The 23,950-nt window shown below is 39.3% G+C and overlaps 1 protein-coding gene and 1 non-coding gene across 2 annotated transcripts; one reads left to right on the top strand and one right to left on the bottom strand.

The window, feature by feature from the left end:
* Positions 1–3,584: 3,584 nt before the first annotated feature.
* LOC117276143 (small nucleolar RNA R71) lies at positions 3,585–3,691 on the bottom strand. Its single transcript, XR_004506371.1, has one exon. It is a non-coding gene; the product is annotated as a small nucleolar RNA R71 (small nucleolar RNA).
* Positions 3,692–4,343: 652 nt separating this feature from the next.
* LOC138896031 (uncharacterized) lies at positions 4,344–5,387 on the top strand. The gene has a single exon (XM_070180803.1). The coding sequence runs from the start codon at positions 4,344–4,346 to the stop codon at positions 5,385–5,387; it is 1,044 nt and encodes a 347-aa protein (XP_070036904.1).
* The last annotated feature ends 18,563 nt before the right edge of the window (positions 5,388–23,950 follow it).

Below are 23,950 nucleotides of genomic sequence, written 5' to 3'. Positions count from 1 at the left end.
ACTTTTCCAACATTCACCCCCAAACTTAGGCTTTTAGCCTATGTTTACATTTTCAAAGTACTTAGGGAAGTGGGATGCCAAAAGATAGATCAATAAAAAACAAAGGGTTAAAGCTTGTAACATAGTTGCCAAAGAAAAGGTTGAATGTTCAAAAGGGATTGACTAGGGAAAATATGCAATGGTAGGAAATCTAAGGCACAATAACGGTCCAAGAAAGGCCTAACATCATTTTTCAAACCAAGTTAATCTAAGATTTTGCCTTGAAGCACATTCCGGGCAAGTTCTAGAATACAAATAATGCAAAAGAGCTCACAACAAATCTCACCGCACATGGCACATGCAAACTCGAGTGAACTATAAATTCAAAATCCAATTAAAACCAATAAACTCAAAGAAAATCACATATAGCCTAAAAGACTATTTAATAAGTCAAAGAGCCAAAAATATAACCTAAAAGTCACAACAAGGATTATCACTTCAATCATTTTTCATTTTAAACCACCAATAATTCATATACTAAGGTGTAAATATGTTGGTACCAAACAAGCCACACGTTGATTTATGGACAAAAAGATCACACCCAATAACTAATTTATTCACTACTAAACTAACTACAAAAAAAAACAATTTGCCTAAATAGAGAAAAACTAAACAAGACTAATCTCATCTATGCACATTGGTTCCACCCTTGGCCAACTTAATGCCCTGTGGCAGCCCATTAAAAATCCTTATCCACTTAATCCTATTTAATACCATAATTATTTTCTTATTTTCCCACATTATTCCCACAATTAATCAATTATTCACATAATTAATTCTAGCACACAATTTACCTAAATACTAATACACTTCATATACTTGACTATCATGGTCATGTACTACATTGTATGGCACTAGTCCATAAATACGGGGTATTATAGCTTGAACCGTATTCTATCCCAAATTGACAAATTTCAACGAATACTCATTCTTTAATTTGTTTACCCTCTAATCTTCACGGCACTCACTTATCACTTGTTACAAATAACATAAATACTTATAACCTCAAAAATAATCTCATTCCCGAGCTTACATCGATTAACTTACGGCGAAATTTTAACGTACAAAATGTGGGATGTAACATATATAAGTAGGTATCTTGTCTTAGTTTTGTCACTACCTCGGCGGGTTAGGCTTGACACTTACAGAGTACATTGGGTCGGTTGTACTCATACTACATTTTTCCACTTCTTGTGTAGATTTTGGTTCGAACCCTAGTAGCATCCAGCGAGGGGCATAACTTGGTGACCAAGGAGACTTGAGGTAGTGCTGCTTTTCATACGCAGACTCTATAGTCACTTTCACTCTATTTATTTTTGTTTTCTTGTATTAGACAATGTTGCATTCCGTTTCAAATCTTATATGTAGTATGCTTAGTAGCTCATTTACTCTGTGACACCGAATCTTGGGAGGTTGTGTAGATAATGTATGGTTTAGACTTGTTTCCAATTTTCTGACCTTTACTCTTATTCCATATTGTTATGTTGTTATCTGTCGTCGGTCTCAGTAGAAGTGCCCACCTCAGATGGACCAGAAGATGTGTGCATTGATGTCACGACCCAAAATTTTCCTCCGTAGGATGTCGTGATGGCACTGATGTCGTGCGATAATTCCATATATTTTGATGTTATTTACTCTGCTTGCTTGTTGTTTGGATGCTAATTTGTGCGACAATTGTGCTTAATAGAGCTTATTGCATGTGTAGGAATGCTTGGACATGAATTGGAGAAACGTTGCATGAAATGGTACCTCAGGATTACAAAATGGAGAAATAAAAGAAGACGTGCAAGGCAACGAAAATTCAGTGCCACAGACAGTTCCTTGCATTGAAACAACAGTGCTACATGCAGTGCAAGGTGCCATCAATGCCATCCGAAAAGAAGTTTAAGTCCTCATTAGCATTGGACATGTAAATTCAGCCCTTACCCTATAAATACCCCTAAAAGTTAGTTTTTGAAGGGTTAGACATCATTAGAGAGGCAAGAGTCTACAAAACACTTTGGAAGCATGGATTACTTAATTATTTCTCTCCGCTTTCCTTTTACTTATAGTTTAATGCTTCTAGATATTACTATGATTATTTACACAGTTATGAGTAGCTAAACCCGTCATCTAGGGTTGATGGAACCAATTGTTAGATGAAGTCTTGATTGTGTTTTGATATAATTGGACCGTTATTACTCTTTAATTGTCCAACTATATGTTTCTCGTGATTAATTGAAGGGTCCTTGATTAATCGTGTATAGTTATCTTATGTTGCTTGAGAAAGAATACTTGATTAGATTGTTGTTGAACAATGCCACTTTCGAGTAAGTTAAGAGATTAATTACTTGAATTGAAAAGCGGGATTAGAGATAACGAAGCTTTGACGTGATATTTATGAGTTGTACAAATTGTCAACAAGAGTAGTTCGAGAGAATACTTCTAGTAAATTATCGTAATTGATCAAGAGATAATTACGGTAAACAAGGATTCATCATCTTTAGAGAGTGTTACAGCGAGATTATAGCTAACGTGTCAAGAATTAATCAGACAATTGGGGAAATCGTAAACCCTAAACCCTTTTATCCTTGAATTCAACTCCATTCTTGCTAATTGATAGTTTTTATTGTCATTTCTCCTTAGTTAAGTAATTTTTGTTAATTCATAAATTAATTCTTAAACTCTAGAAGTTGTCTAAGCTTATCATTAGCGATACTAAAAGGTTGTAGCAAATAGGTTAGTTCCCTGTGGGATTCGACTCCAGACTCTTGAACCAGATTATTTTTGCAGCGACCGCTTAGTCCTTTTTATAAGGCATAGTTGGGCGTGATCAAATTTTGGCACCGTTTCCGGGGAACTAACAGTTTTATTCATTACAACTTGAAATAATTACTAGGATTTTTAGTTTAGATCAATTTTCCGTGGTGCTAAAAATATTTCCATTGAAATTCTCACGTTTGAACTCTTCTGTGCCTCAGGTGCATGCCTAGAAGCTCCTTGAGAATAGGTGAACTCTTTGAAGGACTCTCAGATCCCGAGAAAGCATTTAGGACATTGAATCGGGCTAACAATAAGAGCAAACAGCTAAAACAAAATAAACAACTCGAAATTGAAATGGACGACGTTGAGAACGTCAACGGGAACAATAGGAATAATCAAGTTGACCTAAACATCAGAGTGGTAGCACCTCTTGTGCCGGAAGCTGCTCTATATGATTGGGCGTAACCAACTGCTGATAATCTGGCCACCGAAATTACAGTCCCTCCGATACAGGCGGAGACGTTTCAGATTACCAACAACATGCTGTACTTGCTGCAGAATAAAGGGATGTTCTCCGGGTCGTACATCGAAGACCCACAACATCTGAAGAATTTTCTATCAATTTGTGTCACTCAAAGACAGCCGAATGTGACACTTGAAGTAATCATATTATTATTGTTTTATTCTGAGTGACTGGGGAGGCTCAAACTTGGCTGAATTCGCTGCCAATAAACTCCATTGCTACTTGGGAGGAACTAGTCAAGCAGTTCTTAAACAAGTTCTATCCACCCAACAAGACTGCAAGGCAAATTGATGAGATATTACAGTTCAGACAGAAACCAACTGAAACTTTGCATGAAACTTGGGAGAGGTTTAAGGGCATGTTGGTGAAGTGTCCACACCATGGCATCCTGGATCAGATGCTAGGACAAAATATTCTATATGGGTTTGGCTGTCAGTCTGAAGGCCAATGTAGATGCTTCAGCTGGGGGTGCATTTTTGAGAAAATCATTCACAGACTGTAAGATTCTTGTTGACAAGATGGCTCAAAATTCAGGCTGGATGGCGAGAGATACAACACTCACTCCAATAGTGCATTCTGTTACTTTTGACCCAAACAATACAAATACAGAAAACATAGCTACTCTCATGACCCAGATGAGCTTGTTGACAAAGAAAATTGATGAGATGGGTACAAAACAGGTGCACATTGTTGACACAACAAATGGAGGCCTATGCACTCCCTGCATAAATCAGTCATATATTTGCTCGTGGAGTGGAGAGAATGATAACCAGGGCTTCAAAGAAGACATGAATTACGTCAATAATTTTGGGGGTCAGAGGCAAGGTGGACAGCATGGGGACCTCAGAATCAGCAGTATAGACCAACCTAACAACAATACAATACCAATCCTGGGGGAGCACGACCACAAAGCCAAGTCGTGCCTTATCAAAGGCAGCAGAGCTACAATCAGTAGCACCAATAGTAGTTGGCTTACCAACCGCCTCATCAATAGCAGGTGACCAGACAGGACGACCGTAATATGATAGAAATCAAGGACATGCGGCAACAAATTATTGGGACAAATGGAAGGATGCAAGAAAAGTTAGCCGCACATGATTCGGCTATTAAAGGCATTGAAACTCAATTAGGCCAGTTGTCCATGGCTTTGAATAATCTCCCACAAGGAACGTTGTCTGCAGACATAAACATCAATCCAAGTGAGCAGAACCCAAATCAGTTAATAGCAGTAAGTCTCAGGAATGGAAGGGATTTAGACAGAGAGCAAGAAGTTGCTCAATCTAGTAGAGACACAATGCTAATTACTCCAGTGCCATTAGAGATCGACGAGTCAACGGAGCTCACAGAGGTTGTAATAGAACAAGCACAAGTTGACAAAGGCAAAGAGAAGGAAATTGAACAACTCCCAGAACAGGTGGTGGAAAAGACTCCTAATCAAGAAAAGACACCAAGCAATGGGCAGAAGCTAATTCCTGCACTATTCCCTCAAAGGCTGGCAAAGAAAAAGAAAGATGATCAATACAGGAAATTCATAGAAATGCTCAGACAAATTCAATTGAATATTCTACTGATGGATGCTTTGAGGGAAATGCCAGGCTATTCGAAAATGATGAAGGATCTGATGTCTCGAAAATTTGACTTCCAGGACCTATCTACTGTAACTCAAACTCAAACTTGTAGTGCGGTAGTGACAAGACCTATGGCTAAACAATTGTTCGATCCCGACAGTTTCACTATCCCATGCACAATTGAAAGTTATGCTTTTGCTAAAGCATTGTGTGACTTGGGAGCCAGTATCAACTTGATGCCCTTGGCAATCTACACAAAATTAGGCATTGGCAGAGCTAGACCGACCTCAATGTTGCTGCAACTGGCTAATCGCACAGTGAAAATGCCAACAGGAATTCTGGATGATGTGCTCATCCAAGTGGGGAAGTTTGTATTTCCTGTCGATTTTGTTATTCTTGACTGTCAAGTTGATGAAGAAATACCAATAATTTTGGGGAGGCCATTCTTAGCCACTAGGAGAGCATTGATCGATTGTGAGACTGGAGAGTTGAAAATGAGGTTGAATAATGAATAAATAATATTCAATGTTCAACAATCTATGATGAGGCCCAGCGAATTTGCAAATTGTTTGCTAGTGGAGGCGGTTGATGTAATACTACAAGAGGAGGATGAGATCCTTAATGTCAGAGACCCGTTAGAAGCTTGCTTGATGAATTTGGAAGATGTGGATGGTGAAGAGTTGGCAGAGTGGGTCATGGCTCTTAAAGGTCAAGGGTTCTGGAAAAGGGAACCCCAGTGCGAGCCACTACACTTAGGAGAAAGAGAAACACCACTTGCGAAGCCATCAATAGAGGAGCCACCACAATTGGACCTGAAACCACTTCCAGCCCACCTCAGGTATGCTTTCTTAGGGCTTAACTCTACTTTACCTGTTATTATATCATCTAGTTTGTTAGTTGTGCAGGTAGAAAACTCCTACGAGTGTTGCAGGAATATAAGACTGCTATTGGTTGGACCATGGCAGATATAAAGGGTATTAACCCGACGTAGAGTTAGTTTAGTTTTAGTTTTAGTTTTTGTTTAATATTGAGGCGGACTAACAAGTGAGTTTGGTGTGAATTTGAAGTGTTTTGATAGGTTGTGGAGCTACATGGAAGGACGACTAGGTAAGCCTAACATTTAATAATAGCTTGACATAAATACTAAAACAAGTCTAATAAACTCATAAAATCTCCCGAAACAGAATTCAACAAACACTTTCCCCAAAATCGGTGGAACTGAGTCATAAGCTCTACAGAGGAAGCTAAAATGTCTACTACATCACTGTCTGAATGAAAGACACAACATGAGTAAAGGAAAAGGAAGGTGACTCTGAGACCTGCGGACGCCGAGCAGGCATACGTTGAAGTCTCCGTAAGCAGCTAACAGTCGATCACTAAAGTCCAGCACGAGCAGTCATGTAGCAACCCCTTTGGGAGGGTGCTACTTAGGAAACAAATCTAACTTACTACTTACAACATTAAGAAGATATTAATCTAAAAAGACATTCATAATAATTTAGTACCGGAAATAGGCCCATGCAACAAAGGTTTCAAGGTGCAATATTTTTGTTTTTGAAAATACACTTCATAAAATTTCTTAAATGAAATACAATGTTATCACGACCCAAAATCCAACTAGTCATGATGGCACCTAACCCAACCCGCTAGGTAAGCCTATTGACAATAAACCAATTCCAATGAAATTTAATGAGACAAATAAATAAAAGAAAATATCTGAATCTTATACATTTCCCAAGGACTGGTAGTACAAATCATGTGCTTCTAAGATTTAGAGTTCACAAAGCTAGTGTAAAATAAATACATCATCTGTCTGAATTATACATAAACAGATTTTTCATAAGTCTAGAGCTACCATGAACAAGAGGCAACTATTACCAGAATGTAGGTACGTCTTCAATGCTAGCTCCCGTTATACACAGCAACGTCAACATCCAAGTCTGCATGCAAGGTGCAGAAGTGTAGTATGACTACAACCGACCCCATGTACTCAATAAGTAACAAACCTAACCTTAGGTTGAAAGCAGTGACGAGATGGGACAAGGGTCAGAGTCTAACTCTAATAACCAGCAATAATGCATAACAATATAGTAGAAAATGGTACACGAAGTAACTCAGAGATATGATGCTCGTCTCATTCACAGTTACGGAAAAATAGGCATGCTTTTCAAGTATAACAGTAAATCCCAAATCTTTCACCGAAAACACCAAAAGTATGAGTAAGTTTGAAAACTATAATTTTTCCCAAAGCTCTCAGCAGGTAAATGTTTTATTTTCAAATAGCATGAGGAAAATACATCTCTATGCCTACATGTCAATATGTATGAGAAGTCATGAATGACGTGATGCCATACATCATGAGGAAAATGCATCTCTATGCCTGTATGTCAAGTGTGCACGTCGAATGCGATGCAACTCAGTGATAAAACCATATGCATACTCTCAGAGTATCAATTCACTCAGTCCTCCCAGTCACTCGGTCCTCACAGCCACTCAGTCCTCACAACAACTCAGTTCTTACAGTCACTCAATCCTCCCAATCACTCGGCACTCGCGCTCGGCACTCACACTCGGCACTCGCACTCAGTAGGTACCTGCGCTCACTAGGGGTGTGTACAGACTCCAGAGGGGCTCCTTCAGCCCAAGCGCTTTAATAAGCCAATCATGGCATAAATAAAAATAACTTGCTGTGGCGTGCAGACCGCTCCCATAAATACCACTCACAAACAGGCCCTCGGCCTCACTCAGTCATCAATCTCTCCAATCCGACTTCAAATCAATGTTCAAAACTCAAAAATTTACTTTATAAAATTTTAGACAAACCCCCCCAAAACCCCCCAAATTTCACTTTTGAAATCATCAACCAATTGCCAAAAACGAAGATAGATTCATGAAATATAATCACAAATGAGTAGAGAACACTTACCCTAATCCATGTGGTGAAAATCACTTCAAATATCATCCAAATCCGAGCACCTCAACTCAAAATATGACCAAATGAACAAACCCTTGATTTATATTCTTCCGCCCAATTGTTCTGCCTCGTTTCTTATGCTAAACTATCCCGAAACTCACTTTTGATGCCTCCAATGGATTCCTTGTGAAATTTCAGTCAAGTTAGGTTATTGAATCACTCCATTTGATCTTATAATGAAGGAGATATGTTGGTTTCAATATTTGCAAATAATGCAGATTTTTAAACGAAAAATGGCCTAAAGTGCCCCTTTACTGTATGAAATAGGACAGGATAGCCCTCCGTTAAAAGTTGGTCTCTGTTCTGCCCTTTCCGTCAACAAATGGGCTCGTATATGCCCTCCATCACTAACGAGAGACTCATAAAGCCATATATGAGCCTCCCGTTAGTGTTGGAGGGCATATACGAGCCCATTTGTTGACGGCAAGGGCAGAATAGATATCAATATTTAACAGAGGGCTAGCATGTCCTATTTCATATAGTAAAGGGGCATTTTAGGCCCTTTTACGATTTTTTAAATACGAATTCAGCGGCAATTTCATAATTAATCTGAAAAATCTAGTAACCCAATTCTTAGTAAAATGATCATAAATTCCTCATACGATGGCGAAACTTGATGATTCTAGTTGATGTAGTTCCAAAATTACGATGCGGATCTAATTCTTCAATCAAAACAAAAATTGGAGCTCATTTTCTTAATGTGGTACCATTTATGCTTGAAGAAACGACGTTGAAACATAATCAAACGAGCGCAACACAACCCAAACCTATCCAAAACTCACCCGAGCCCCTCGGGACCCTGTCCGAAAATACCAAAAAGTCCCATAATATAAAATGGACTTGCTCGATTCCTCAAATCACACATAACAGCATCGAAACGATGAATCGCACCTCAATTCGAACTTAACTTAACTTTGGACTTTCAACTTCCAAAACTCGCGCCGAAACATATTAAATCAACCCGGAGTGAACCCAAATTTTGCATACAAGTCCCAAATGACATAACGAAGCTATTCCGAATTCCAAAACCACAATTCGAATGCGATATCATCAAAGTCAACTATCGGTCAAACTTATGAACTTTCCAAACCTTCAAATTTCCAACTTTTGCCAATTTGCGCCGAAACCTTCTAGAAACATCCAAATGCAAATCCGGGCATACGCCCGAGTCCAAAATCACCATCCGGACCTAAGTGAACCATCAAAACTCCAATCCAAGGTCAAATACTTAAAAAGTCAAACTTGGTCAATTTTTCTAACTTAAAGCTTCAATCATGAAATTCATTCTTCCAAATCGATTCCGAATAACCTGAAAACCAAAACCGACGATTCACACAAGTCATAATGCATCATACGGAGCTACTCATGCCCTCAAACTACCGAGCGAAGTGCAAATGCTCAAAACGACCGATCGGGTCGTTACATCCTCCCACACTTAAACATACGTTCGTCCTCGAACGTGCCCAGAGTCGTCCAAAGCCCTAAACCGCCGTGTAACCTTACCATGCACATACCTAGGGGTGATTCCACATCACCCTATTCCATATAGGCCCGACAAAACAACATAACTGAAGATAATTACTTCAACCTCAGCCCGTAAACCACGGAATCCAATTTCCAATACCTGGAATACAAGACCCAAATCTCACTTCCTCACACTGTATGTATCTGAACAAGCTGTATCAAGACATAACCATAACCTAAGATGTAATCCCATGACATACCATATGACTCGCATACTCGTAGCAAAATTTCTGATCACAGTAGCTGCTCAAAATAACCCAATACCGGTAATAAACCTCATATCAAACAGAACCTCATTTTAAAACCTTCGTACACTGTCGATGATGAAAGAAACACGCAGAAACTCCTAACCACTCATCAGATCAACAAGCCATGGAGCTCCCTCTCCTTCGACAAGAATTATGGCCAATTTCTAAGCCGATCAGCGACATTGTCCTTTCAAATATACCGCAATCAAATACGATAACACCCATTCTAGGTATGACGACCTCCTCTTATCAAATACAAGATACTCTACTGACACGCCACACCAATACTACACAGATCCACAAATCATGCAATCTGTGCACCAATACGCAACAATTCAAATGTACTCAATCATGGAAAATTACTCAAATGAGAGAACCGTCCCGCAAGTTCAACAAATACCACCACAACCGCAATGCCATGAGTCCATCATACACAGTAGAACAACAACACACGAATCTGACACAAATGATCATATCTCAACATAACCCTGTCCAAACACTGTCCATATGGAATACCTCAAGCCACCATGCCCAAAATCAACAGCCACGTGCAATATGACCTCAAGTACCTAAGGTGCATGACCATAACCACGGGGGAACCAATAACACAATACCACAGTCCGGAAAGAACATAACCAAATGCGCAATCAATCATTCAACACCCTAATATCCATCTCGCTCAAATTCCGCTATAAGGCCCCAATAGGACCCCACCATGTGTGCCTATAACTAACGAATCCCAACCCTCATAGCATAGAAGGGTAACTCATGGAACATCTCAGAACGCGAATAAGCTCAACTCTAACCGAATGGAACATCCCTCAAGAACAGCAGTATGGAGTCAACCAATCCGACCCGGTGTAGAATACACATCCTCATTGGGCCTGCAAATGGACCCCAAATCCACTTCGATCACCCACAAATAGATACATAACCCTCCGAAAGTCCACAACGACTGAACTATAACACATATTATCACCTGGCTAGCTTTGGGAACATCTTCACATTCCACAACCACGAAATGATCTGTTTTTGAGAACTTTTGGTCTCCAAGTCCATAGAACACATGAATCACCATTTTCGATCCCAACTCCACCGCCTGAATGTCTAACACATCTCTCACACACGATCATCCCACGAGGAATACTTCTATAATTCTTCTGTGCCACATAGAAAAATCTGAATATCAGCACTCGATCAACCATGTGAGTACCACAATACCAATGAAGCAGCTGCAAGTCTGAACACAGTGCACCTTCTGAAATGCGCACCCTTCCTAGGAATTACCAAATAGTTATATCATTCATCTAAACTTTGAAAATCGTCCATACTATCTAAGAATTTATGATCTTTCCTTTGAAACGGACCCATGACCTTGCACATGCAAATCTCCATCCCACATAACACGCCACATCTATCATGCCATCATAGAAAAAGTACGAGAATCGCATAATCAACTCTAAGTCGCAAGCAAACTACATACTCAATTGGCCAGGAACCTTCCATTTGATCTTATCCTGGAAAAAATTACAATACGCAACATGTTCCTCACGCCGGTAGGAAATATACACCTCTAACCGTGGTAGAAATCCTTGAGTGCACTTTGAAATCTATTTGCACATAATAAAGCCGTCAGAACAAAATCTCTCTAACTCAACCAAGCCACGCGAGTCGCCAAACCCAAGAGTACTGCTACAAAACACCTGTAGAGACTCACCACATCATGAGAACCAAAAGAATCGAGCATACCATTTCCTTATTGATCCAACCTACTACCAGGCTGCCCTATTTCTCCGAGTTCCTTCTGAATTACCCTCAAGTTGACACTCCTCCTTGCCACAATACCATGATCCTCAACCAAGACTCACCCCAAAAGATCCTAGAATAAAACCACACCTCCCTAAGGCCCATACGCCGCCGTATTCCCTCTTAAACACCCCAAAAGTACCACAACTGAGACACCCACTCTGAAGAGACCTTCTGTGAATCTAAAGCCATTTTCCTTCACCTTCGTGATGCTGAAATGTAGAATCCATAATGATATAGAAATGCCACAAGTATCGACACCATCCAATGAAAAATCTCAGATCCTAGCCATATACAAATCCGGAAAAATTCACAATTGCTTTATAAAACTCTTGAATCCATTAGAACTTTCTCAAAAGCCACACTCTGCTCAAATCTGAATTGCACCGCCCCAAGCAGGCCGAATGACTTGTGCCCCATTAGCACGACAACACCCACAGAAGTAACCCCGCCTTAACACAATCGAGAAAATTCCTACTCTATGCGCACTACATCCTTCACGAATAACACCTCAATCATTCCATGATTTTCATATACCCATAAAGTGTAACATAACCCATATCCAGAAATTCCTTTACTCAAGCCATCCTCGGTCTCAATCTCTACAAGTCATAACCGATTCACAAGTATGCCTCAAACCGAAATCAGTACAATACACAACCACACAATTAAATCATCGATAGCAGACTCCCCCACTTGGCTCAAAGCCATAGGACAAAACACTCGATAGCTTATAATACCCATGCTCTATTACTGCCATAATCCCGCACCAAAATTCAACTCAATCCCTCATAAGCTCATGTAGCACAAACCCTCTAATACCTCAAATCATCTGCAAACCTCGCATTCATTCTCGTGACGGCTAGGTCAGCTATTACCTCCAATCCAAACTCAAATCGCACAAGTATAACCCACCTACTTAGCCCCAAACTGACATCTCTCTATAACCTTTCAAAGCCACGACTACTATGCAATCGCTTAATCTTCTTGGGTCTGAACTCACCAACAAGGCATGAGAACCTAATTCGTTCCTCCGTTAAATAACAAGAAAGATCCTCCAATACTCTCATAACTCAAGACTATACGTCACATCAAGACAGAAATCAAGCACCCAATAGTCCTTTTTAAATCTCAAGCAAACTCTTCTCGTCATATTAAATCCATCTAAACACATCCTGCAATCACATTATACTCATCATATAGCCATCCAACCACTCATTGAGCCACAAATTCCACTCATAGGGACAATACCGGACATATAAGTCCAAAAGTACGTGCTCACACAACCGAAATCCCCGTGCTCAAGCTATAGTCAAAACCCAGCCTCAAGTCCTCCACACTGGCCCATCATCAGCACACCAAAATCACATCTCGCACCTCATCCATGGAATCATAAGCCGTCGATGCACAACCGATACCGAGCGCTCACATGCGCATATGAATGTGTGGAATGAATTCAAAGAGTTATGTTTCAAGTTGAATCAATTCCGCACGATAAGGAAAGAAAGATGGAAAATTATCCTAGATGCCATGTAGCCTCTCGAAGATAGGTATGGACGTCATCATACCGATCCGCAAGACTCTACTAGACACTTGCTCATAACTCTTAGAACCTATGAACCTAGAGCTCTGATACTAACTTGTCACGACCCAAAATCTAACTAGTCGTGATGGCACCTAACCCAACCCGTTAGGTAAGGCAATTGACAATAAACCAATTCCAAGAAAATTTAATGAGACAAACAAATAAAAGAAAATATCTGAATCTTATACATTTCCCAAGGACTGTTAGTACAAATCATGAGCTTCTAAGATTTAGAGTTTACAAAGCTAGTGTAAAATAAATAAATCATCTATCCGAATTATACATAAATAGATTTTTCATAAGTCTAGAGCTACCATGAACAAGAGGCAGCTATTACCGGAATGCAGGTACGTCTTCAATGCTAGATCCCATCATACACAACAACGTCAAGATTCAAGTCTGCACGCAAGGTGCAGAAGTGTAGTATGAGTACAGCCGACCCCATGCACTCAATAAGTAACAAACCTAACCTTAGGTTGAAAGCAGTGACGAGCTGGGACAAGGGTCAGAGTCCAACTCTAATAACCAACAAAAGTGCATAAAGATATAGTAAAAAATGGTACACGAAGTAATTCAAAGATATGATGCTCGTCTCATTCACAGTTATAGAAAACTAGACATGCTTTTCATGTATAACAGTAAATCCCAAATCATTCACCGAAAATACCAAAAGTAAGAGTAAGTTTGAAAAATGTAATTTTTCCCAAAGCTCTCAACATGTAAATGTTTCATTTTCAAATGGCATGAGGAAAATACATCTCTATGCCTACATGTAAATATGCACGAGAAGTTATGAAAGACGTGATACCGTACATCATGAGGAAAATGCATCTCTATGCCTGTATGTCAAGTGTGCATATCGAATGCGATGCAACTCAGTGATAAAACCATATGCATACTCTCAGAGTATCAATTGACTCAGTCCTCCTAGTCACTCAGTCCTCACAGTCACTCAGTCCTCACAACCACTCAGTCCTCACAGTTACTCAATTCTCCCAATCACTCGGCACTCTCACTTGGCACTCGCACTCAGTAAGTACCTACGCTCACTAGTGGTGTGTACAGACTCCGGAGGGGCTCCTTCAGTGCAAGCGCTATAATAAGCCAATCATGGCATAAATCAAAATAACTTGTTGCGGCGTGCAACCCGCTCCCATAAATACCACTCACAAATAGGCCCTCGGCCTCACTAAATCATCAATCTCTCTAATCTCTCGGGCTCACAATGTCATGAAAGATCAGCCCAAAAATAATGACGTGATGTATCAATAAATGGTAACAGAGATTGAGATATGATATGTTGATGAATGCGTATGACTGAGTATGTAATTTCAATAAAAACTAGTAACTCAACAGTAAAAATGACCCCAGTGGGTCCCAACATGATAAGCATATATCCTAGACATTTTCTAACATGGATCATATCTCAATTACTCTAGCACGTAGAGATTTCATGGATACAAATAAGATTAGGTGACTACACAGTACCATAGAAATAACCGAGTCACAATTCACATAGTGCATGCCCACACGCCCGTCACCTAGCATGTGCGTCACCTCAACACCAAACATATATCACATATATTCGGGGTTCATACCCTCATCACCAAGTTTAGAAGTGTTACTTACCTCGAATAAGCCAAATCCAACACCGAGCAAGCCAAACGATGCTCCAAAAATGCCATCTCGAATGGCTCGAAACTAGCCAAAATCAACTCAAATACGTCAAATAAATCCTAAGGAAACAATTCCAATTGATAAAGGTCGAATCTTTACTCAAAAGCCCAAAATCAACCAAAACATTCAACCGGGGCCCCCACCTCGGAACTCGATGAAACTTATAAAATATGATAATACATTCAATTATGAGTCCAACCATACTATTTTCACTCAAATCCGACTCCAAATCGATATTCAAAACTCAAAAATTCACTTTATGAAATTTTAGACAAAATCCCCCAAATTTCACTTTTGAAATCATCAACCAACTACCAAAAATAAAGATAGATTCATGAAATATAATACAAAATGAGTAGAGAAAACTTACCTCAATCCATGTGGTGAAAATCACTTCAAAAATCGTCCAAATCCGAGCACCTCAACTCAAAATATGACCAAATGAACAAATCCTTGATTTATATGCTTCTGCCTGTCTGTTCTTCCTTGTTTCTCATGACAAACGATCCTTAAACTCATTTATGATGCTTCCAATGGATTCCTTGTGAAATTCCAGTCAATTTAGACTTTTGAATCACTCCATTTGACCTTATAATGAAGGAGATATGTTGGTTTCAATATTTGCAAATAGTGTAGATTTTTAAATACGAATTCAGTGGCAATTTCGTAATTAATCTAAAATAAATCTGGCAACCCAATTCTTAGTAAAAGGATCTTAAATTCCTCATACGATGTCAAAACTTGATGACTCCAGTTGCTATAGTTCCAAACTTACGATACGATCTAATGCTTCAATCAAAACAAAAATTGGAGCTTATTTGCTTAATGTGGTACCATTTATGCTTGAAGAAATGACGTCGAAACATAAAAAACGAGCGCAACACAACCCAAACCTATCCGAAACTCACCCGAGCCCCTCGGGACCCCGTCTGAATATACCAAAAAGTTCCATAATATAACATTGACTTACTCGATGCCTCAAATCACACATAACAACATCGAAATGACGAATCGCACCTCAATTCGAACTTAATTGAACTTTGGACTTTCAACTTCCAAAACTCGAGCCAAAACATTTCAAATCAACCTGGAATGAACCCACATTTTGCATACAAGTCCCAAATGACATAAAGAAGCTATTCCAATTCCCGGAATCACAATTCGAATCCGATATCATCAAAGTCAACTCTCGGTCAAACTTATGAACTTTCCAAACCTTTAAATTTCCAACTTTCGCCAATTTGCGCCGAAACCTTCTAGAAACATCCAAATGCAAATTCGGGCATACACCCGAGTCCAAAATCACCATCTTGACCTAACTGAACCATCGAAACTCCAATCCAAGGTCAAATACTAAAAAAGTCAAACTTGGTCAACTCTTCTAACTTAAAGCTTCAATCATGAAATTCATTCTTCCAAATCGATTCCGAATAACCTGAAAACCAAACTGACGATTCACACAAGTCATAATTTATCATACAGAGCTACTCATGCCCTCAAACTACCGAGCGATGTGCAAATACTCAAAACGATCGATTGGGTCGTTACAAATATCAAAATATCAAGATAAAGTGATACAACCCTTCTCGAATAATCAACACATTTAAAGCAACTTCCTAACAAAATTACATTTTTCGTTCAACATCACTGCATATTGATTGTACATAAATTTCAAACTAGCGAGTATAATAGGAAAACTAGTCTTCTCCTTTGTACATTTTTACAAGACAAAGTGTAAATTCAGCATATTGCAAGACTTGAGCTAATAACACACCCTAAAACAGCAAAACAAGTCACCAAATTACATGTTACAAGATTTTGGTCTTGTGATCCAACAAGCCTCCAAAATAACATACATAAGTGTGACATATAGATCATGTACAAGTCCTAAAACTATACAAAACCTAGGTGCGTATGCAAATATGATCTCCATAAATGCTTCCAAAAAGACTACTTCATAAGGTCGTCTTCAAATCTCGTCCTGTAAATTACCTACGATAGAAAACAACTATCGCTAAGCATAAAGCTTAGTGGCATATAAACTTTGGTCTTGGAGCCATTAAATTCTCCAATTCCCCTTTTCAGACATAGGTAGCTCAGATGAAACATAAATTTAAAACAAGTGAACAAATATATAGTAAAATTATCGAATATCAAACCTTGAGGTATTTTCAACTATCAATAACAATGTTCAAGATTCAAGTATCAAGAAAGCGTATACTATCAATCCAAGAGAGTTTGCCAAATATCCATTTTTTACCCAATATGTATGCCATGCCATCACACTAAGCAATAGGAGATATCAAGATGAACCGAAGCCCCAACTCAAGTAGGGTCAAAACCCAATAGTCAAGAGAATCAAGAACCATATTAAAAATGGCTTCTTAGTTCGTACTTAATACGGACAAGTTTCATAATTTAAGACGGACTACAAATCCAAAGTCAAGATGAAAAAAGATCCGAATCAAGAGGCATGCCGAGATGAGTGACAAAGTCACTGCCTTAAGAAGGACAAAGTCCCAACAAGAATGCAAAATGATCAAGCAATCCGTACAAGTGGGCGAGTTAACGAATATCTTGCAATACATGATTAACACGAATACAACGATATTAATTGAAGACAAGGGAAAGAAAAACTCAAGTTATTTCAAAACATTCAAGCAAGTAAAAATAGTACAACTTCAAGTTTATACACAAACCTCGGTGTTTTACCACAAAACAGTTCAACCACAACTTGAGGACGTTCGAATCGTCTACGCCATAGACCAACAAAATCCGTCCACTTCTTCAAACACTTCCCCTTAGATTTTACAAGGGTATATATACCTTAAATACATAATCAAATATCTATATAAGTTCAGTGATTTGAAATGTCAAACTAAATATGATATTGGTGAAAATCACCCTAAATATTTGAAACAAAAATTCTGGACAGTACCACTGTCTTGTGTTGTGGCTCCGTTTTGAAGATTTAAATGGACAAACTAGACTGTATAGTCTTCATTAAAGTCGTAGACATATATCTTAGGGACTCAGGAAATTTTGAATCACCCTAATATCAGTTTCGTACAAAAGAGTATGCTAAAACTACTAACAGTAGTACAAGGATAGTTTGAAAAACAAAAAGCTGGGCAGCACCTGTCCTGTACTTTATGATCCCTTTTCGGATAAATACAGGTAAAACTAGGTTTTGGTGCCTGAATAAGAGTTATAGAGCTATAAAATATATTTTCAGAAAAGCTTGGATCACTTAAAATGGAGCTCTATAGAAGAATATATGAAGAAAAACTAATAACTGTCTAGTGTAAAAACGGGTTTAGTAACTTACCACAAAAGAGATGAGCAACTTGAGCTTCATCAGGAACTAGTTTGGCTGGTTGGTTTAGTGAAAATTTCTGATGGTTATCATGTAGTGTTTCATATGATAATAAGGAGAGAGTGTAGGGGTTTTCTTTGGCATGAAGAAATGAAATATTAGAGGAGGTCTTTAAGGATATCTCACAAGGATGATAGTATATCTCACATTGGATAAGGATGAACAAAAGGTGGCTGCCCAAAGTTTTCTTTTTTGGATAAATACAAAAAGGGTGGCAGTCCAAAACCTTAAATATCTAATGTATTTCATAACAATTCATCAAAATAATATTAAGTGTTACACATAGCAACACCATGGAACTTCTTTGTCAATATTAACACAATCTAAAGTAAGCAATTTTCATATATTGTCAAATTCACATTTAGGAAGTGCGAAGTAAAATCTATCCTCATTATAAAGATGCTCAATCGAGAATGCAAATATTAGTTAAAACTTTGGGGTATTACAACTCTCTTCCCCTTAAATAAATTTCATCCCGAAATTTACCTCTTACTAGTCCCGAAACAAATGTGGATATCGAACTCGCATATCCTCTTCAAACTCCCAGGTAGCTTCTTTGCCAGAATAATTTCTCCAAAGGACTTTCACTAAGGGGTTCTCTTATTTCTAAGATCCTTTAACTCACGCGCTAAGATATGGATAGGTTCTTTTTCATAGGTCAAATCAGTATTGACCTCAATAGATTCAATAAGAAGAATATGAGATGGATCTGAGCGGTATCTTCTAAGCATAAAAACATGGAAGACGTTATGGATCTTGTCTAACTCAGGTGGAAGAGCCAGTTTATAAGCAACTGGGCCAAGTCTCTCAAGCACTTCATAAGGTCCAATAAATCGAGGACTAAGTTTACCTTTTTGGCCAAATCTCATCTACTTCTTCCATGGAGAAACCTTTAAGAATACCTTTTTGCGTGCTTGATACTCAATCTCACGCCTCTTAAGATCAGTATAAGACTTTTGTCTATTTGAAGCAATTTTTAAGTGATACTTGATGATTTTTAGCTTATCTTCAGTTTTGTTGCTCAATCTCAGGACCCACCAATTTCCTTTCACCAACCTCGTTCCAACAAAGAGGCGTTCTACATTTTCTCTCATATAAAGCTTCATAAGGAGGCATACCTATACTTGATTTGTAGCTATTATTGTAATCAAATTCTATCATGGCTAAGTGTTTGTCCCAACTACCCTCAAATTCAATAATGCAGGCTCGAAGCATATCCTCCAAGATTTGTATTACTCTCTCAAACTGGCCGTCTGTCTGAGGATGGAAAGAAGTACTAAAGTTCAATCTCGTGCCCAAAGCTTCTTGCAAACTTGTCCAAAATCTTGAGGTAAACCTCGGGTCTCGGTCAGATATAATAGAAACAGGAACCCCATGCAGCCTCACAATCTCATTAACGTACAATTCTGCTAAACGTTCAAGTGTGTAGTCCATTCTGATTGCCAAGAAATGAGCACTCTTGGTTAGTCTATCAATTATAACCCAAATTGCATCATGATTTCTTTGAGTGTGTGGAAACCCAGAAACAAAGTCCATCATTATTCTCTCATATTTCCACTCTGGTATGGACAAAGGTTGTAGCAAACCAGCCAGAACTTGATGCCCAGCCTTTATTTGTTAACAAATCAAGCATTTAGAGATAAACTCTCCAATGTCTTTCTTCATACCATTCCACCAGTAGTGTTCTTTGATGGTTTGGTACATTTTAGTGCCTCCAGGATGTATTGCATATGGTGAAGCATGTGCTTTATTTAGAATTTCTTTCCTCAATTATCATCTTTAGGAACACATAACCTATTTTGATAAGATAGGACACCATCCTCCCTCAATTTAAAATCAAGTTTTTCTCCATTTTGAACTTCTTTGATCGGCCCAACAAGAACCACTTGCAAACTCTAAGCTGAATAGGTAATTTACGACGCTAAGGAAGAATTCCACCAAAATGAGCACAACTCCACCGCCCGGCAGTGGAATCCCACCAGACCTATCCCAAAAGAAGTGCACTATACATGTGCACAAACCCTAGTTGGAATCGTCCCAAAATTTGAACCCAGCCGCTGCAGCTGTAAGAAATGGCGCATAGATCACCAAAATTAATTTTGAGCCAAATCGAGCAATTCCAAATGGTAGAGATTCTTCCCCAGCTCGAGATCTATCTCCCCACCAATTGTCAGAGCTTTCCACTGTGTGAATTGAGAGTCCCGACCTTCTGCAAATCGCCAACGAACTCACAGTGGCCGGAGAAGATGATCCAGGTATCAAAATGAAACAAAACCAATGCGAAATGGTTTCTGTAGGTCTGAAGATCATTTTCGAGGAATCACAACAACACTTAATCGAGCCAAACTCCGCAATATTTCAAAATACGATTTTTGCAACTCTGAGCATCGCAGGTGTTCGACAAAATGTCTCATCCAGTTCCACCAGCCCAATTATGACCCAATTGGATGGAAAAGATCCCCTGCATATTCCTGAAGCTCGTCAGCATGTTCAAATCCAATCACAATCTCAGAACAATGGTGATCGCTCAAATTGTTCTCCTTCAGTTACGCAGGTGGTCGACAATGGAGTTCCAGTTGTGCCAGTTGCTCAAAATCACGTTGCAATGTCTCTTGTGGTTAAGGAGAAAGTAATTGAGTCATCTCCTGCCAATCAAATTGAGCCAATCTCTTCATCCCCAAAAGTGGACCTTCAGGCAGTGTTCCTGCAATTCCTCTGCTCGATCAAGCTGATAAGACCAATGAACTCTCACCTCCTATGCTCCATAATTTTAGTGTCTCTTCAGCACTCCCTACCTCTAATGCACCTACAAATCAAACTCAATCCATACTAGCCACCAGCATTGTCCCTCCCTCATCTACATCAAAAGAAAATGCGACTGAAATTGTACCTGGGAATAGCACCTCCTAAACATAATCCCAACCCTCTCCCACTCCAAAACCATCAACTTTCCCTAAAATATCCTCCAATTTTGACAAACCACCCACTCCACAGAACCAAACACTACCTACAGGCCAACACCAAAGCACCAATAACTCTTATCCACCTCTAAAAGAAATCACTACTCAAGCCAAAACAATATCCAGCACCCCTGCACCACCACCACCTACAATCACACACTCTCTAGCCACTAAACTCAAAGCCAAGCAAGCTGAAGTCACAACCCCAATCCAGTTCATCCCACCCAAGATTACCACTAAACATGGCCAACCAGCTGTAATATTCACCAGACAAGACTACATGGTAACTTTAGCGAGCAAGTGTCAATATACAATCATAGGCAAATTCAGTAATACCATGCCTAGGTTGGAGTTGATTAGAAAAAGCTTCATTGCTCAGACTGAACTCAGAGGAGGGGTCAAAATTGCTCATTTCAATGTTAGGACTGTTTACATTGACCTTGACAATGAATATGACCATACTACTGTGTGGACAAAATAGTACATGTTCATTCAAGTCCAAAGAATGGAGCTACATGCATGGTCACCTAACTTCAAGGCTAATGAGGATTCACCTATTATTCCTACATGGGTGATAATTCCAAAATTACCATGGCATTTCTACTGCATGGAACTTATCTCAGTTTTACTGTCATCTATTGGCAAAGTTATGCATTTGGATGTGGCTTCAATGCAGAAGACTAGGTATAGTGTTGCAAAAGTTAAAATGCAGGTGGACCTAACAAAGGAAAGACCTCACCATGTATGTCTTGGTTTTGATGAAAATCAAGATATTAATGGAGATGGGAACTGGATGGAAGTAGTCTATGAGGACTTACATGCTTACTGCCTGCATTGCAAACATTTGGGCCATAATGCTTCACAATGTCTAGCTAAGAAAATAGAAGAGGAGAAAAAGAACAAAGAAGTTGCAGAATCATCAGCCTCCACTGAGAAACAGAACAACCAAAACAGCATGAAAAGCAATGACACACAGCAACAACAAAGGCAGACCAAACAAGTGCAAAGCAAAGATCAGAATACTCAGCAAAAGCAGGTGAATATGGATCAGAACAAAGAGCAAATCACAGGTACCAGCCATATAAGTGCAACAACACAGATAACAGGGGATAACCATTCCAATGACCAATGGCAATCCCAGAAGAAGAAAGGCTCTAGAGGGATGAACCACAGAAGCAAACAACCCAGAAAAAAGCAAACTAAAGAATCCACTGTTGAATCTCAAGCACCTACAGTCACTCAGGCTGCAGGCATGGTTTCTAATATCCAAAACACCCCCAAGATAATCTGGAAGGTGTGAAGACTGATGGTGTGCCTATGCACAATGTAAATCCCCCTCCTATTCCTATTGATGTTGTTGAAGTCAGTGGAGGTGAGGTGGAATGTCAGAAGGAACCCTTAGTGAATCAGGCTGGGGATTTAATGGGGGTGGGTGTTCCTCATGTTTTGCATGAGTGTGCTGAAGCACCAGGTAACCTTAGGTTGGACCTTATACCCCTTGCTACCACAAATCAGAGGGACTCAGGAAATTTGATGGAATCTTGTCAACCTACTGGTACTGATGAAGATCACAGGAGCACTGTTGATAGAGGTAAATCTCTGGTGGATGTTCAACCTTCCATTCAAAAGACGAAAGCCAATCCCAGCCAGAAAAAGAGAAGACAAATGAGAAGGCAAAAAGAAGCAGCCTCAGCCAAAGAATTGGCTATCACCACTGATGACAATCCCACACAATCTACAATGAATAAACATGCTTCCTCAACTATGGAAAAGGAAGTAGGAACTGATCCATATGTAGCACCCTCACCTCAATCTGAGGCAGTAAGTACTATGGTTTATGTTGCACCTTCACCTATGCCAAAGGAAGAAGGAAGTGTGATAGAGAAGAACCAACAAAACCTATCAGAGAAAGCAAAAACTGTGTTGCATGTAGCACCCTCACCTCTTGTCAAGGCAGCAGGAGCTGGGCCATATGTAGCACCCTCACCTCTCACAGAGGAAGTAGGTACTATGGCTCATGTTGCACCCTCACCTAGGCTTGAGTAAGCAGGTACTGCAGCACATGTTGCATCCTCTACTCTAATAGATCAATGCCAGTTGAACAAGTTTCCCCTTTCAAACCTGCAGAAGGATGAATACTTACATATTCAGTCTGAAGAAGAAGTTGATTTTAGTGATGAAGCTGATTATGAGCATAGTGAAGATTTGGAGAAAGATCATACTTGTAATCGTCTTCTTACTGCTTTCAATGGTAATCCATAAGCCAACAAGGTTATAAACTCCCAGAGCTTCTCCCCTAGAAATAAACCAGCCCCCTACCTTACCAGAAGTAAAGCAACCAGTTCCAAAGTCCAACCGAAACACACAATCCCAAAGCATTTTTAATGATTAGTACAATCACCTGGAATGCAAGGGGCATCCGAACTTGTGGTGCCATTGAAAGACTCAGAACATTGAAACACCTTCACAAACTTTCCCTCATATCTGTTCTAGAACCATTCCTTGACAACACTCACCTCAACCACTATAAAACCCAACTGTCAATGCAAAACTCAGCTTCCAATATTAACAATAAAATATGGATCTTCTGCGATCAGGAAATCAATGATACAGTCATTGCCCAGGATGAGCAACAATTAACAATAGAGCTCCAATATGTAGAAGTTGCAGATCCATTTCAAATTACAGTTATATATGCTAAGTGCAAAGCCATTCTAAGGAGATCTTTGTGGGACACTTTGAGATAGCAATCAACTTCATGCACAATTTCTTGGTGTGTGATTGGTGATTTCAATGTAATTTCATCCATAGAGGAAAAGATAGGTGGCCTTCCCTATCAAATGAACAAAAGTATGGATTTTTTAAGTATGATTGAAGACTGTGGGTTGGTGGATCTGGGATTCTATGGTCCTAAATTCACTTGGTCTA

This window comes from Nicotiana tomentosiformis, chromosome 7 (assembly GCF_000390325.3).
Source record: "Nicotiana tomentosiformis chromosome 7, ASM39032v3, whole genome shotgun sequence".
NCBI lineage: Eukaryota > Viridiplantae > Streptophyta > Magnoliopsida > Solanales > Solanaceae > Nicotiana > Nicotiana tomentosiformis.
Note: the sequence above shows the minus strand (reverse complement) of the source record. Positions and strands in the feature narration are given on the sequence as shown.

Excerpts from the sequence above, each read along its gene's own strand:
- LOC138896031 (XM_070180803.1), top strand. The coding sequence starts at position 4,344 with ATGCGGCAACAAATTATTGGGACAAATGGAAGGATGCAAGAAAAGTTA.